This window comes from Pseudochaenichthys georgianus, chromosome 17, assembly GCF_902827115.2.
Source record: "Pseudochaenichthys georgianus chromosome 17, fPseGeo1.2, whole genome shotgun sequence".
In the NCBI taxonomy this organism is placed as follows: domain Eukaryota; kingdom Metazoa; phylum Chordata; class Actinopteri; order Perciformes; family Channichthyidae; genus Pseudochaenichthys; species Pseudochaenichthys georgianus.
In genome coordinates this window covers 19,235,147-19,248,339 of record NC_047519.1, presented here as the reverse complement: position 1 = coordinate 19,248,339, position 13,193 = coordinate 19,235,147, and the positions used below count along the sequence as shown (strand labels likewise).

At 39.1% G+C, this 13,193-nt stretch overlaps 1 protein-coding gene across 1 annotated transcript; it reads left to right on the top strand.

Annotated features, from left to right (window-relative positions):
- The first annotated feature begins 883 nt into the window (after positions 1-883).
- crsp7 (cofactor required for Sp1 transcriptional activation, subunit 7) lies at positions 884-6,441 on the top strand. Its single transcript, XM_034104111.2, has 3 exons — positions 884-1,315; positions 2,344-2,418; positions 2,508-6,441. Exons 1-3 carry the CDS (start codon positions 1,244-1,246, stop codon positions 4,209-4,211), a joined length of 1,851 nt encoding a protein of 616 aa, XP_033960002.1. The 5' UTR covers positions 884-1,243; the 3' UTR covers positions 4,212-6,441.
- Positions 6,442-13,193: the final 6,752 nt, after the last annotated feature.

Below are 13,193 nucleotides of genomic sequence, written 5' to 3'. Positions count from 1 at the left end.
TATTTCTAATTTGCAAGGTAGGCCTACTGACTGGAAAAGAAAACAGATAGCAAGTTATTGTAAACAAATACACATTCTCCTTATTTTTACTCTTAAAACAGGGAAAACTGATAAAAGTGTGACAAATTTGTAGTGTTTAAACATAACATGAGATATGAAAAGATTATTAGAAATCGCAATTTAGTTGATCAACAAGACATTAGTTACAGACAAAACTAAAAAACACATTAACTGGTAAATATCTTTAAAATTACCCTTATATTTTCAATGAGTGCTTATTTCATAACCAGCCTAAAATACGATTACATACACCAATATATTATATAATGCAGTGGCTTCCCATCTTGTATCTAGAAACTCAAGTAGGCCTATCCCTTCATCAAAAACCCCTGTCACCGTCCACATGTTTTCATATGAAGGCTATTTGGATATGACATATGATATTGGATATATTTGGAAACACTCTTTCAGTATTTTTTCACAAGCTACAACTGTTTCAAAAAAATTCCATACAACCAGTGTCAATGTCTAGGTTTTTTCGCTCTTGTTTGCATTTCTGCTACATATAATATATATATTTAGCTATTTCAACGATTTACATAACAATTTGAACTGTAGGGTATTTTCCTTTTATTTTAGCGTACCGTTTACTACATTTCATGCACAAAATTGCACATTACAGCTGACTCAACATATGAAGAAATATACATAATATGTATTCATTTGTTTTTCAATTTGTTTCAAAAATAATTGACACTCTTTTTTTGTTACATAAGCCCCTGTTTAGGAATCAATAACATAATGTTACAACATATTAGGAGCACAATAACACAGAAGCAGTAGAGTACTCTATTACGAAATACATTATTGTGTGTGTATAATACATCCACGGGTAATACTTATGAGTAAGGAGTGTAGGTGGACGGCAGGGATGTTTACGTGCAGACGTCAAAGCGCACACATCGTATCCCGGCATGCAGCAGCCAGCAGGAGGCCGTTGAGAGATCCAGCAGCTGGTAGTGAGTTGCTAGTGCGCCCAACAGGCAGCAGCCAACGGTCAACACAGAACACACATTTCCCACTCCATGTGAGAAAAACTCAGCCGTCTACCTTACAGGCGACAGAAAAATATGCAGTTCGGACGCCTGGCGTGTAACCGCAGCGGCTTTTGAGTCATCATTGTCCCCCTGTTTTCCTTTTGGAGGATTCCTCCCTCCATCCTCTGGATCGCACCGAACAGGCAATGACAACGGTCTCAGCAACCCCGCAGCAGATGAGGGACCGGCTGGTGCAGGCCATCGACAGTCACAGCAATGTGAGTGAAGCTAACAGGCTAGGAAGCTAACGTTAGCTTGTTTACCTGTACCTCCGGCAAACTTCACAAGCCAGTTCACACAACAGCTGTCAATTAACTATTTAGTTGTATTTATAACTGCATGATTTAACATTTGGGTTGGCAGCGACTTTTCGAATGACTGTAAAATATGGAGAGACACTTAGCTCTTGGTTTGACAGCTTGTAAGCTAACTTAGCAGAGGTGCTACGCTGGTTAGACAGCAATCTGGCGTTAGCTGGTTTATGTAGCATGCTAGCTGCTAGCTTAGCCGCAACACTAAAGCGGGTTAAGAGTAGTTAACGGCTTGGCCGAATATATTACATACATGTGCGTTGAGAATATCAGGTTTACTCTGAAATTATCTGAATGTTCTACTTCTTGACTGAGGTTTCTTCGTACACCAGTTCCTTGTTGGCGAAGTGTGGGAGGTAGCTAGCTAACTCTTAGCTTTTATAGCTACGTTTTAGAAATAGTAGAACCCTTCCTTCTCAAGTTAGTTCAACGCTAGCAGTAGCCACATTAGCTTACACAGGTACGCTAAGTCTGCCGACTCTAAAACGCTGGTTGACTTTCTCGACCGAATAAAGTTTACTGCTATTTGTATTTAGTTTTTGCTTTATTGCTACGATTATGTTTAAACGTTAGCACTGGTGAAGGTTTCGTGAGTTGACACATAGCCATCGTTACTTTTGAACATCGATCTGAAGCATACATATAAGCTAATTTACAAGCTAACTTGCACCCATACTCACACACGTTGCAGAGATTATGCCACAGCGTTTCTAGTATACACAGGATAGTTTCTATATCATGTGAATATCAGTCTTGTTCATAGTTATATATTTAATATAGCTATAATATTTAGCATTCTTTAATATACAAGGACTATTTAAAAATATTCATTTAACAGTGTCTTCCTCTGTTAATGGGGATTAGCTATCACTAAATGTTTGCTTCATACGAATGTAGCAGAAGTAATACAACATGTTTGCTTGTACTCCTTGCAGATATGCAATATGGTGGCTGTAATGGAGGTTATATCCGGTCTTGAAAAGTATCCTATCACCAAAGAAGCACTTGAGGTAAGACAGTTGATTATACATGATCTTCTACCCAATGCAGAAATTGTGTTAATACAATGTTTTCCGTAACCCTCACTATCTTTATGCAGGAAACTCGACTAGGAAAATTGATTAACGATGTGAGAAAGAAGACCAAGAATGAAGACCTTGCTAAGCGTGCTAAGAAACTGTTAAAGGCCTGGCAAAAGCTGATTGAACCTGGGCCAGCTGTACCGACCAGCACCCCCGGTTCTACCAATGGAAGTTCTCATCCCTGCAGAACGGATGCCGCTCCTCCGGACATTTCTGTGTCTGGGAAGGGTGTCCCTGAAGTCAAAATCAGAAACGATGTTCACAACACATACTCTCCAAAAGCTGAAAAATCAAGCAGCCGCAAACGCAGAGCAGAAAACAGAGACAGTGGAGTGCACTTACCAGAAAAAAAACCCAAGTTGTCCTCGTTTGATAACTCTGTTTCCCCACCATCCACCAATGGCATTGCAGGCAGCCCTGACACCCTGCTTGACCAGCAAGTCGTCCCGTCTCCTGACAGATCTCGGATAGAGCACCTTGATAATGATAAAATAAATCGAATTCCAGTCAATGCTGTCAAGCCTCGTCCCAGCTCCCCAGGGGTGGCCAAACTACCTAGCACTTCCTCTATGATCAAGGCTGCTGTGATGCAGCAACAGGCCAGATTGGATGAAGGAGGCGGAGGGTATAATCAAGCCAAAAGTCCTCGTGGCCTCACTACCAGTCCAAGGAGCATGAAGCAAGACACGGTGACCAAGCGCTCCTCAGCATATGCAACTAAAGGAACACCTATCCCAAGCCCTTCCTCTAGGGACTCTCCTTTGTCTTTTTCCCAGCCTGTATCCTCACCAGCCCAAGCATCTTGCGCCGAGAAGCTACCACATTCTTCTCATAGGTCTTCAATGCACTGGGCCAGTCCGTCAGAAGTCCCCTCTCATTTCCCACCTCAAGAAATATCTGCCACATTGGAATCCCCAACAGTCTCCCTCTCACCCTCTCACCCCCAACACAACTCAGAACTGCACAGACCGCCATCTGAGGTCACCGTGTCTGTATCTGATGACACGGATGGGACACCAGTTCCAAACTCGGAGCATAAAAGGAGGAAGTACAGATCAAGAGACTACGCTGTCAACCTAGATGGCCAGAAAATAGAGGACACGACTAAACCTGTAAGGTTAAAAGAACGCAGGTTAACGTTTGACCCTGTCACTGGTCAGATCAAACATCTGGTACATAAAGAACCTTCTCAAACAGAGGAAGCCCCCACTCCTGAACCTGCTGAATCTAGGCAGAGAACTGAAAGCACTGTACAACCGCCCGCTGTCCTTACCCCAGTCCCAGCCCTGGCTCTGGCCCCTGCTCCAGCCCCAGGTCCCGGCCCTCACCCTTTTCATCAGACAAACTGGAAAGAGCTGTCCAGAAATGAAATCATCCAGTCCTACTTGAACCTCCAGAGCAATGTGCTTACCTCCTCTGGGGTCCAGGCTCCTAGTGCACACTTTTTCATGGCGGAGTATCTGAAAAGGGAAGAACAGGATATCAAGGACTCACGGAAGATACATGTTTTGCAGACAAACAACCCAGTAGGGGATTTACCAGGCATAAGCCGGGAGGTGACGGACGGGGATCTGGACAGAATACAAACACAGCACTGGCCGGGCGTTAACGGTTGTAATGACACCGAGGGTGCCTGGTATGATTGGACAGATTGCATATCATTGGACCCTCATGGGGATGAAAGCAAATTGAACATCCTGCCATACGTTTGCCTAGACTGAGGGGTTTGGGAAAGTGGCTGTCATTTTCCAATCCTTTTTTTGTCTCCCATCAGAGACAAAATACTTTGTGATTTTGTTTGTCCACTGTGAGTTCAGCAAAAGCCAGGCCTGCTAAACTCCCTCTCCCACGCCTCTTTCTGTGATAATCTAATTAGATTTTGGTATAAACAAAAAGAGTAAAGATTTAAAGAATAGTTTAAGTTTGATACCAAGGGCTGTTTCCGTTTTATTTTTCAAACTGAAAGCCACAGGAATGATGAGGCCCTATTTTCAGAGTGCTGCTACTAACAATGAAGGCAAGAAAGACGGGACAGAATTATCCCAGACAAGCGGAAATGGTGTTGTCATGTCAATATTTGAAGTGCACAATCGTACCTCCATTTCAAGCTCTCTGGGATGAAACCGTTTTTGTTTTTTTAACCTTCTAGTTTCTAATGAGGAATTACAATCTAGGGTTAAATCTGAGGGAAGGCCGGGTTTAGCTGTCCTGTCAAGGCCGCCATGTTGGTGCCCAGAAAGGAGTTGATCGATCTAGCACAGGTAGAGCCGAACATGTCCGGAGTACTGGAGCATATTCGGTAGTTACAAGAAGCTTTATGTGAGATAAAAAGAGTAAATTATAAATTTCTTATCATGTATACATCTATTTATTTTTGACCTGTTCATTTATGGGACATTCATCCAAACAGACGTTCAGAAACCTTTTAGATCTGTTTTTTCCTCTGTTAGCATTGCAATGCTGTCAGTCTAAGCTTCATTGTTAAAGGGGCATACGCATCTTCTGGCATGGTCTTTCTTTAAGACTGGCCAATGCATTTTGGTTATTAACATTCCATAGTCCACCCGTCTCACACTTTCGCTCGCTCTGTCTCATTTCTCAGCTTCTCTATCCCCATCCTATGTTAACTCTCAAGAAGAAATGTATTAAGGAAAGTCATTGAGCTTCAAAATGGATTTATCTAACTAGTGTGCTGCTAATTTAACATTAACTCAGCTTAATGGATAACCTTACCCCCCACACTAATTCTCTCCGGAGCTTAAACTATTAAAGAATGTAAAATCAGGGTGGTAAAAACAAGGAGATATTTGAACAGCTAGGACTCACTTTGTTTCCTTTACTTCTGGATATTGTTTGCCTTCTGGATTTCTATCACAATATTTTCCTGATCTAAACAGCCTTGGTGAATGTACAGGATTTAGATCTATAATGCACTTACTCACAAGTTAACAACTTGTTGGTCATTTCATCACTGACTGAATTCACATGTGATAGTGACTGATGCAACTGCAACCTATGGGCCCACAGTTTATTTGCAACTGCTTTAAAGCGTTAAGGATACATTGAGGATGTCATTTTGAAGAGCATTTATTTTGCTTCCATTTTTTTTTTTTGTACATCAAACAAAGAGACGAAGTTGTGAATCAGATATTGTTGGTATTTTCCTTGTGACATCTAATACTTAATTTTGATTTCCCTTTATACTCATCAGTCACTACCACTTTTTCCTCACATACCTTAAATTAAGATTGGCTTCTGCGCAGCCTCTGTCATTCATTCTTTCAGTCATTCATCCCTACCAATGTGCCTTGGTAAATCTGGATTTGCTTCAGCATAAAAAAACACCTTTCTGTAAAGCTGGGTGCAAGAATTACAAATCCCACGATCAATACGATGCTGTTTTACGCCCCGTTTCTGTTAATTTTTGTACACGCTGATCTAGAGAGGGTGAAGCTGCAGACAATGAGAAACTGCACAACAGCGCTGCTGGCAATAAAGGAAAAGTGCTACAACTGGTTGATAAGGATCTGTTTTCTGGAGTTTTGACTGGGGCATCTTTATTTGTTCAGTGTCTAACATCTCAATTGTTTGAAAAATAAAATGATCTAAATCTTCAGCTCAGTCGACTGACTCGTGGGTCCTTTACAGTGCCTTGGTGTTAAAAACTTTGAATATTTTTGCCCCGTTTAAACTTGAAATGGCCAGTCTTGGCTCTTCTGTATACTTCTGCTTTTGGTTTTGAGCTTCACTGTCGAAGTTGCTTAATGCTTGAATTTGTTGTACTTACACATTTCATCCATGCGGGGGTGCACATTGTCCATTTGGATCCTTTGTCTGGCCAGTGTGGGATTGTTGTGTAATTTTCATTGAGAATTAATTGATTATACTTTCGTTTTTCAAGTACCAAAAAGAATATATGGCCATCTATTTTTAAATAAAAGATTCACACAAGATTTAGTTTTGTCCTCCATCAATGGAAGCTGAGAATGTCAACACCAAAAGAAATGCCCTTATATGTAAAAAAAAAAGTGACCTTCGGAAAAAGCCTTAACAGTGATTGCACATGGGTCACTACACGTTTGATTGACTCATAACTATGTCACTCCATGCCGTGACTGTGAGCTGATGTAATCTCACCACAGACTTAAGGATGAGTAATTACCATGCTGCCTCTCTCCACCTCTGTTTGCTCTCAGACTGTGATTCAGTCCTCTGCACACCTGTATGATGTCATCACCTGCCATAAAGCAGCAGTATTTATAACCAGAGGCTGAGGATACACACCTGGGTTTACGTCATTATTAGTTTCCAAAACGTTATATCCCATTGTCTCTTGTTAGAATCTGTTGAGCAGGACGGGTTTACGTCAGAGTGAAGTTGCACTATTCCATGCAATCAGAGTAATGCTGTGATTGGTATTACATTTCATTATGTATCATGTGCTGATGATTTTCCTAACAAACTGGATTAATAGTTTGTCGTCTATTTGATTTGTAAATCAACACAAATATAAAACATTTATAATTAAAATGAACTTGTTCATATTACAAAAAAGAACCAAAATTCCAAGTGTAAACAGCTATAACTAGCTTTAAAAGATTGCTTTAAGAATTATTATGCAAATATTTGATTATTCATTGGCAATTCATTGCCCAATTGTCAGCTCTGGATGTTCAGACCACCACCACAGTGTGTCTATTGTCTTATGTGTATGTGTATATATATATATGTGTATGTATGTATATATGTGTATGTATATATGTGTATGTATATGTGTATGTATATATGTGTATGTGTATATATACATACACATATATATATATACATACACATATATACATACACATATATATATATACATATATATGTGTGTATGTATATATATGTGTGTATATATATATGTGTGTGTGTGTGTATATATATATATATGTGTGTGTGTGTGTGTGTGTATATATATATATACATATATATATATATATATATACAAACATTAAGGAAAACAATACAGTAGGCGGACTATTATATAGTGACATAAGTGATCATTTACCTGTTTTTATTGTCTATCACTGCAGTTCTAAGAAACCGAAAGTCGCCAGCCATTTCAAATACAAAAGATTGAGAACTGAAGATAACATAATTGCATTTAAGAATGATTTACTAAAGCAGAATTGGAGGGTAGTATATGAGAGAGACGATATTGAGAAGGCCTATGATGAATTTCTAAACATCTTTAAAGCACTTTATGACACAAACTGTCCTGTGAAACAATGCAGAGAGACACACAAACAAACTCACAGTGCATGGATCACTAATGGCCTAAAAAATGCCTGCAAAAAGAAAAATACACTATATAGACAATTCATAAAATATAGAACTTCAGAAGCAGAAAATAAATATAAAAAATATAAGAATAAATTAATCCATATTCTGAGGATATGTAAAAAAAAGAATACTATAATAACATATTAGAGAATAATATGAAAGGTTTATGGAAAGTATTAAATAGTGTCATTAGAAATGGAGCAAAAAGCTCTGGTTACCCTGAGTTTTTTTGTGGACAAAAATAATGTTATTAATAATACAGAAGATGTGGTTAATGGTTTTAATGAATTCTTTGTAAATGTGGCAGAAAAAATTAAAACCGTAGAAACAACTAAAGGGGAAGAAACTGACCTTTGGAATGAAAACAATAGCTCTTTCTTCCTCACACCAGTCGAAGAAAAATAAATCATCGATACTGTGCGAAAATGTAAAAGAAAATCCTCGACCGATTGGAATAATATTGATATGATTATAGTAAAAAACATTATTGAAGAAATTGCAGAACCATTGACTCATCTCTTTAACTTGTCTTTTCAATCTGGTAAATTCCCAAATAAAATGAAAATAGCAAAAGTTATACCATTATATAAAACTGGGGATAAACACCATTACACAAATTACAGGCCTGTTTCTTTGCTCTCCCAGTTTTCCAAGATCCTTGAAAAGATTTTTAAAAAAAAAGAGTCGACAGTTTCATGGAAACACATCAGCTTTTGGACGACAGTCAATATGGATTCAGGAAAGACAGATCAACATCTATGGCACTAATGGAATTAAGTGAGGAAATAGCAAACTGCATGGACAATAAAAAACAAGCAGTTGGAATATTTATAGACTTACAAAAAGTATTTGACACCATAGATCACAACATTTTACTGATAAAACTGGAACGGTATGGCATCAGAGGGGTGGGATTAGACTGGGTGAGAGATTATTTAAGCAACAGACAACAATTTGTTTAAATTGGTGAACATAAATCAGAATACATGAACATAACTTGTGGAGTACCTCAGGGGTCCGTGTTAGGTCCAAAGCTGTTCATAATACAGTATACATCAACGACATTTGCAGAGTATCAAATATATAGAAAATGTATTTGATTTTCAGATGACACTAATATTTTTTGTTCCGGTGACAATTTGAAAGAGCTAATGGAAGTGATAACAGCAGAAATGATTAAAGTAAAACATTGGTTTGACACAAACAAATTATCATTAAAGGTGGGGTAGGTAAGTTTCAGAAACCGGCTCGAGATACACTTTTTGTTATATTCCATGGAATGCTCTTAACATCCCGATAGCAATGAATATCTTAAGTGCTTTGACAAAAAATCCATAAAAAAATGTCATCTGTAGAAGCCGTAATACTGTAAAAAGTACATCCGTTTAGCCGGGCCGGCTAAACGGATTGGATGGCCTACCTGCCTGTCAGCCTTCCATCGGGGCACAAATTTATCTCGTGCCCTCATTGGTCATGTGCGCGTTCGTGTGTGTTGGAGGAGGGGCTCTATAAGGAAGTGGCAGATTTTCTCCGGTTGTGTATTTTCAAATTCTAGCGATCTCGAGCCGGTTTCTAAAACTTACCTACCCCACCTTTAAATATAAGCAAAACAAAGATTATGTTATTTGGAAAACATAATACAAATCCACAGATACAATTAATACTAGATAACATACACATAGAAAGAGTATATGAAATGAAGTTCCTTGGTGTGGTTTTAGACCACAAAATCAGCTGGAAACCTCATATCAATCATGTAAAAGCAATATTGGGAAAAGCCAGATACATTCTGGACTATAACTCATTGTATACTCTATATAACACACTAATATTGCCATATCTGATTTACTGTGTGGAGATTTGGGGAAACACGTACAAAACCAACCTACAGCCGTTATGCACAATACAAAAAAGGGCTATAAGAGTTATCAATAATGTTGGATATCTTGAACACACTAATGTATTATTTTTGAAGTCACACATATTGAAGTTCATGGATCTGGTTAAATTTAAAACGGCACAAATCATGTACAGAGCCAGACATAATCTATTTCCTAGGAAATTAAAAACATTGTTCGTAGACAGAGAGGGTGGGTATAATTTGAGAGAAAATCTACATTTTAAACAACTCAAGGTCAGAACAACTCTGAGAAGTATGAGTATAACAATCTGTGGGGTGATTTTATGGAATGGTTTGGAGCAGGAGTTAAAACAAAGCACAAGCATAATTCAGTTTAAAAGGATGTACAGAAACACTTTTTTGGAAAAATATGAGAATGAAGAAAGGTGATTGAAGATGAGAAATTATTGTATATGTATGTGTAAATGTATGTAGGAATAACTTGCATAATGATTTAAAGGACAATCATTGATCAAGTAAGGGGTGGGAATTAATAAGCATTTGCTTCCTCCTACTTCCTTTCGGACACATATGATTTATTATTATTATAAATATAAAGACTTTTTTTTTGTTTTTTTTGTTGAATATACAAATATTACCATGAATGTGGATAAATACTGTATTATAACAATACGGTATTCTGTTTTTCACATTTGTTATTTTGTTATTTTTTAATCTGTTCGAAATAAAGACTGAAAAGAAAAAAGACATGCAGATTTAAATCCTGGCATTGTGAATGCAGGGCCGGTTTTTGGCATAGGCGATTGCCTAGGGCGCCAGATCTGGGGGGGCGCTGCGCTGGCAGCTCTGGGAGGGGGAAAAACATTTTTGACCGTTGGTGCTCATCCTAATTTTCGGCCACAACATTCATAATTAAGTAAAGGTAACACCCTTTTCTCCCCGGTTACACTTTTCATTTGCCCTGTACGATGGGCGCTGTAACGGCATGTCCACGCGGTGGCGTGCGTTGAAGCTTCAACGCTTCTGTCCATTCACTTTGAATGGGGTGACGTCACGCTTTGCCGAACTGCATTGTGGTTCCGTCGCTTCGCTTTGCTCGCATTGCTTGCTTCAAAAGTTGAGCAATGTTCAACTTTTGAAGCTTCGACGGAAGCGTCAGCCAATCAATCGCATGAATCTCCCGCCCCGGACACACAAGCCCGCAGTTTGATTGGCTAGAGCTTGTACTGGCATATGATTTGATTGGCTGACGCTTCCGTCAAAGCTTCTAAAGTTGAACATTGCTCAACTTTTGAAGCGAGCAAAGCGAAGCGACGCTCCCACAATGCAGTTCGGCAAAGCTTGACGTCACCCCATTCAAAGTGAATGGGCTGAAGCGTTGAAGCTTCAACGCACGCCGCCGTGAGCGTGGGAGCGAGGTACCGGCGCTGTTGTTATTAGCATCTGGTGCTAGCTGCGCGGATATAAGAAGAAGATGTTTCTACAACAAAGGTGGAGGGGAGCTCTCCTGTCAGACTGAGAGGCTGACAACTACAGCTCAGTGAGGTAAAGGACTCTCAGTGTTTAGATAGTTAACTTTAGTCTAAGTGGGTCTCAAAAGTTTTGATCACAATTTATGTAAACACATATTTCCAAGGCACTCTTTTATAATTATTGGGATAAACAGGTTTGAAATAATTTCAATGTATACTATAGGACAGTAAACCAAAAATATCGTTTAAAACTGGAGAGATACAAAAAATGCATTACTAAATAAATGTTAACTAGGTAAAATAAGATATGAATGAACAACAAAAATAAAATAAGTTACATTTGTTTGTTATGGGCTATGGTGGGTTATTGGTTATGTTCACATACTTATTTGATTATTAAAATGTAAACTGATCTTTTTCATATGGGTGTTTAGAGTTGTACCCCCAGATCTAGTCTCCAGTAATTGTGTGCTCAAAGTGCACCAGATTGAAGCATTTTACTTTAAAATGTTCAAACATTTCATACCCCCGGACCCCCTTAGAGTAGGTGATGTCCACCCCCCAATTCAAACATTTCAAGCATTTTGATGTATTTTACCTATGTCAATAAGTTTCTGTTTTTGTAGTGTATTTGTCTTTTGTAGAGATTTTTCATTTATTCTTTATACATTCTATAGGGAGGGAGCTAAAATCTCGCCTAGGGCATCAAATTGGCTAGAACCGGCCCTGTGTGAATGGTAGCTGCATCTCTTATCTCAAACCCCACTGCCCCGACATTACGTCACTGCAGTAGCTCATTGTGCTACATTTGAAGTTCCTCAAAACTTCTTTTTTTTCTTTTCGACCGTGAGTCAAACAAGTGCGACAGTGGGTCTAGGGCTGAAGTCGAATAGTCCATTTAGCTTAGGAACCTTCCTAAAGGAGTGAAATGACCCGGAAGTCCCTCAGTGGCAGCCATGATAAGTGCCGTTCGAATTCTCTAGAATGATGAGAATGATAGGAAAGGAGGTTTCAAACTTCCTTTATAACCTCCTTTAGCTTAGGAACCACTGGACCTCCCTAACTGACAGGAGAAGCGAAAATGCTGCCCCACAATGCCTTGCAGCCGCAGCATTTGCCGTCACTCAACAGTCGGCCGTTCACGGAAACAACCGATTATGACCGAGAAATGATATCATGAGAGTTACGGTGCTTATTAAGCTTTTTAAAACATAGGTGGTAAGTTGCCAAAGTGCTTTGTTTTGAACGTTCATCAGTATTATACTCAAAAAGAGAAATATGAACGTTAGTTTTCACTGAAATTATCAAATAAAGTCAACATTTCAGTCTTTACTGGGCTGTGTGGGGTTTGTTCAACTTTTAAAAGATGCTTGAATGGTGATATACACAGTGATAGATGTTAAGGACTAACGTTTATAATAAATACATCTGTATTGATTTTTAGATCTTTAGTTCATACAATCATACGTCGTATTGGGATCATTTGTATTAATGTGGACCGGAGGGAGAGGGTGACGAGCATAAGTTTCACTTTCCTTTTTTATTTCAATTCCAACTTTGGTCATGAAGAATATGTTTCTCTGTTGTCCACGTTCATAAAGCAAAGCAGCAGCATCAGAGCACGGTGCAGAGTCTCTAGATGAGTTTACATCAGTCCCTCGTTCTTATTAAACATCCATGTTGTAGTCCGCTGTATAGAAAACTGTGGTTTCCATAGTTTCCCCACAGCAGCAGACGCAGAAAATGACGTCCGCTGGCGCATCATAAACACGTCGGATAGTGAAAGTGCATTCGGATTCTCTAAAGTACCGCAGTCTCTTCTCCTAAGTCCTTTTTAATTCTCCTATCCACTATCCCTTAACCCCGTGACGTTTCACTCAGAGGTCAAGGAATAGACGATAGGGTTAGAATTTAGGAGCTGATTTTTAAACTATCCGACTGCAGCCTAGGACTCTAGGCCGCTGCACGTCTGGTATGCAGGGTGGGACCGCGGGATCACTCCCTCTATTCAGGAATTTGGGAAGTTTCCTTCCATATAAGGAGTTTTT

What these genes read in the sequence shown, in the direction of transcription:
- crsp7 (XM_034104111.2), top strand. Translation starts at nt 1,244, where the DNA reads ATGACAACGGTCTCAGCAACCCCGCAGCAGATGAGGGACCGGCTGGTG. An exon ending in CCATCGACAGTCACAGCAAT is followed by an intron (nt 1,316 to 2,343) that starts GTGAGTGAAGCT and finishes TACTCCTTGCAG; the next exon opens with ATATGCAATATGGTGGCTGT. An exon ending in TCACCAAAGAAGCACTTGAG is followed by an intron (nt 2,419 to 2,507) that starts GTAAGACAGTTG and finishes ATCTTTATGCAG; the next exon opens with GAAACTCGACTAGGAAAATT.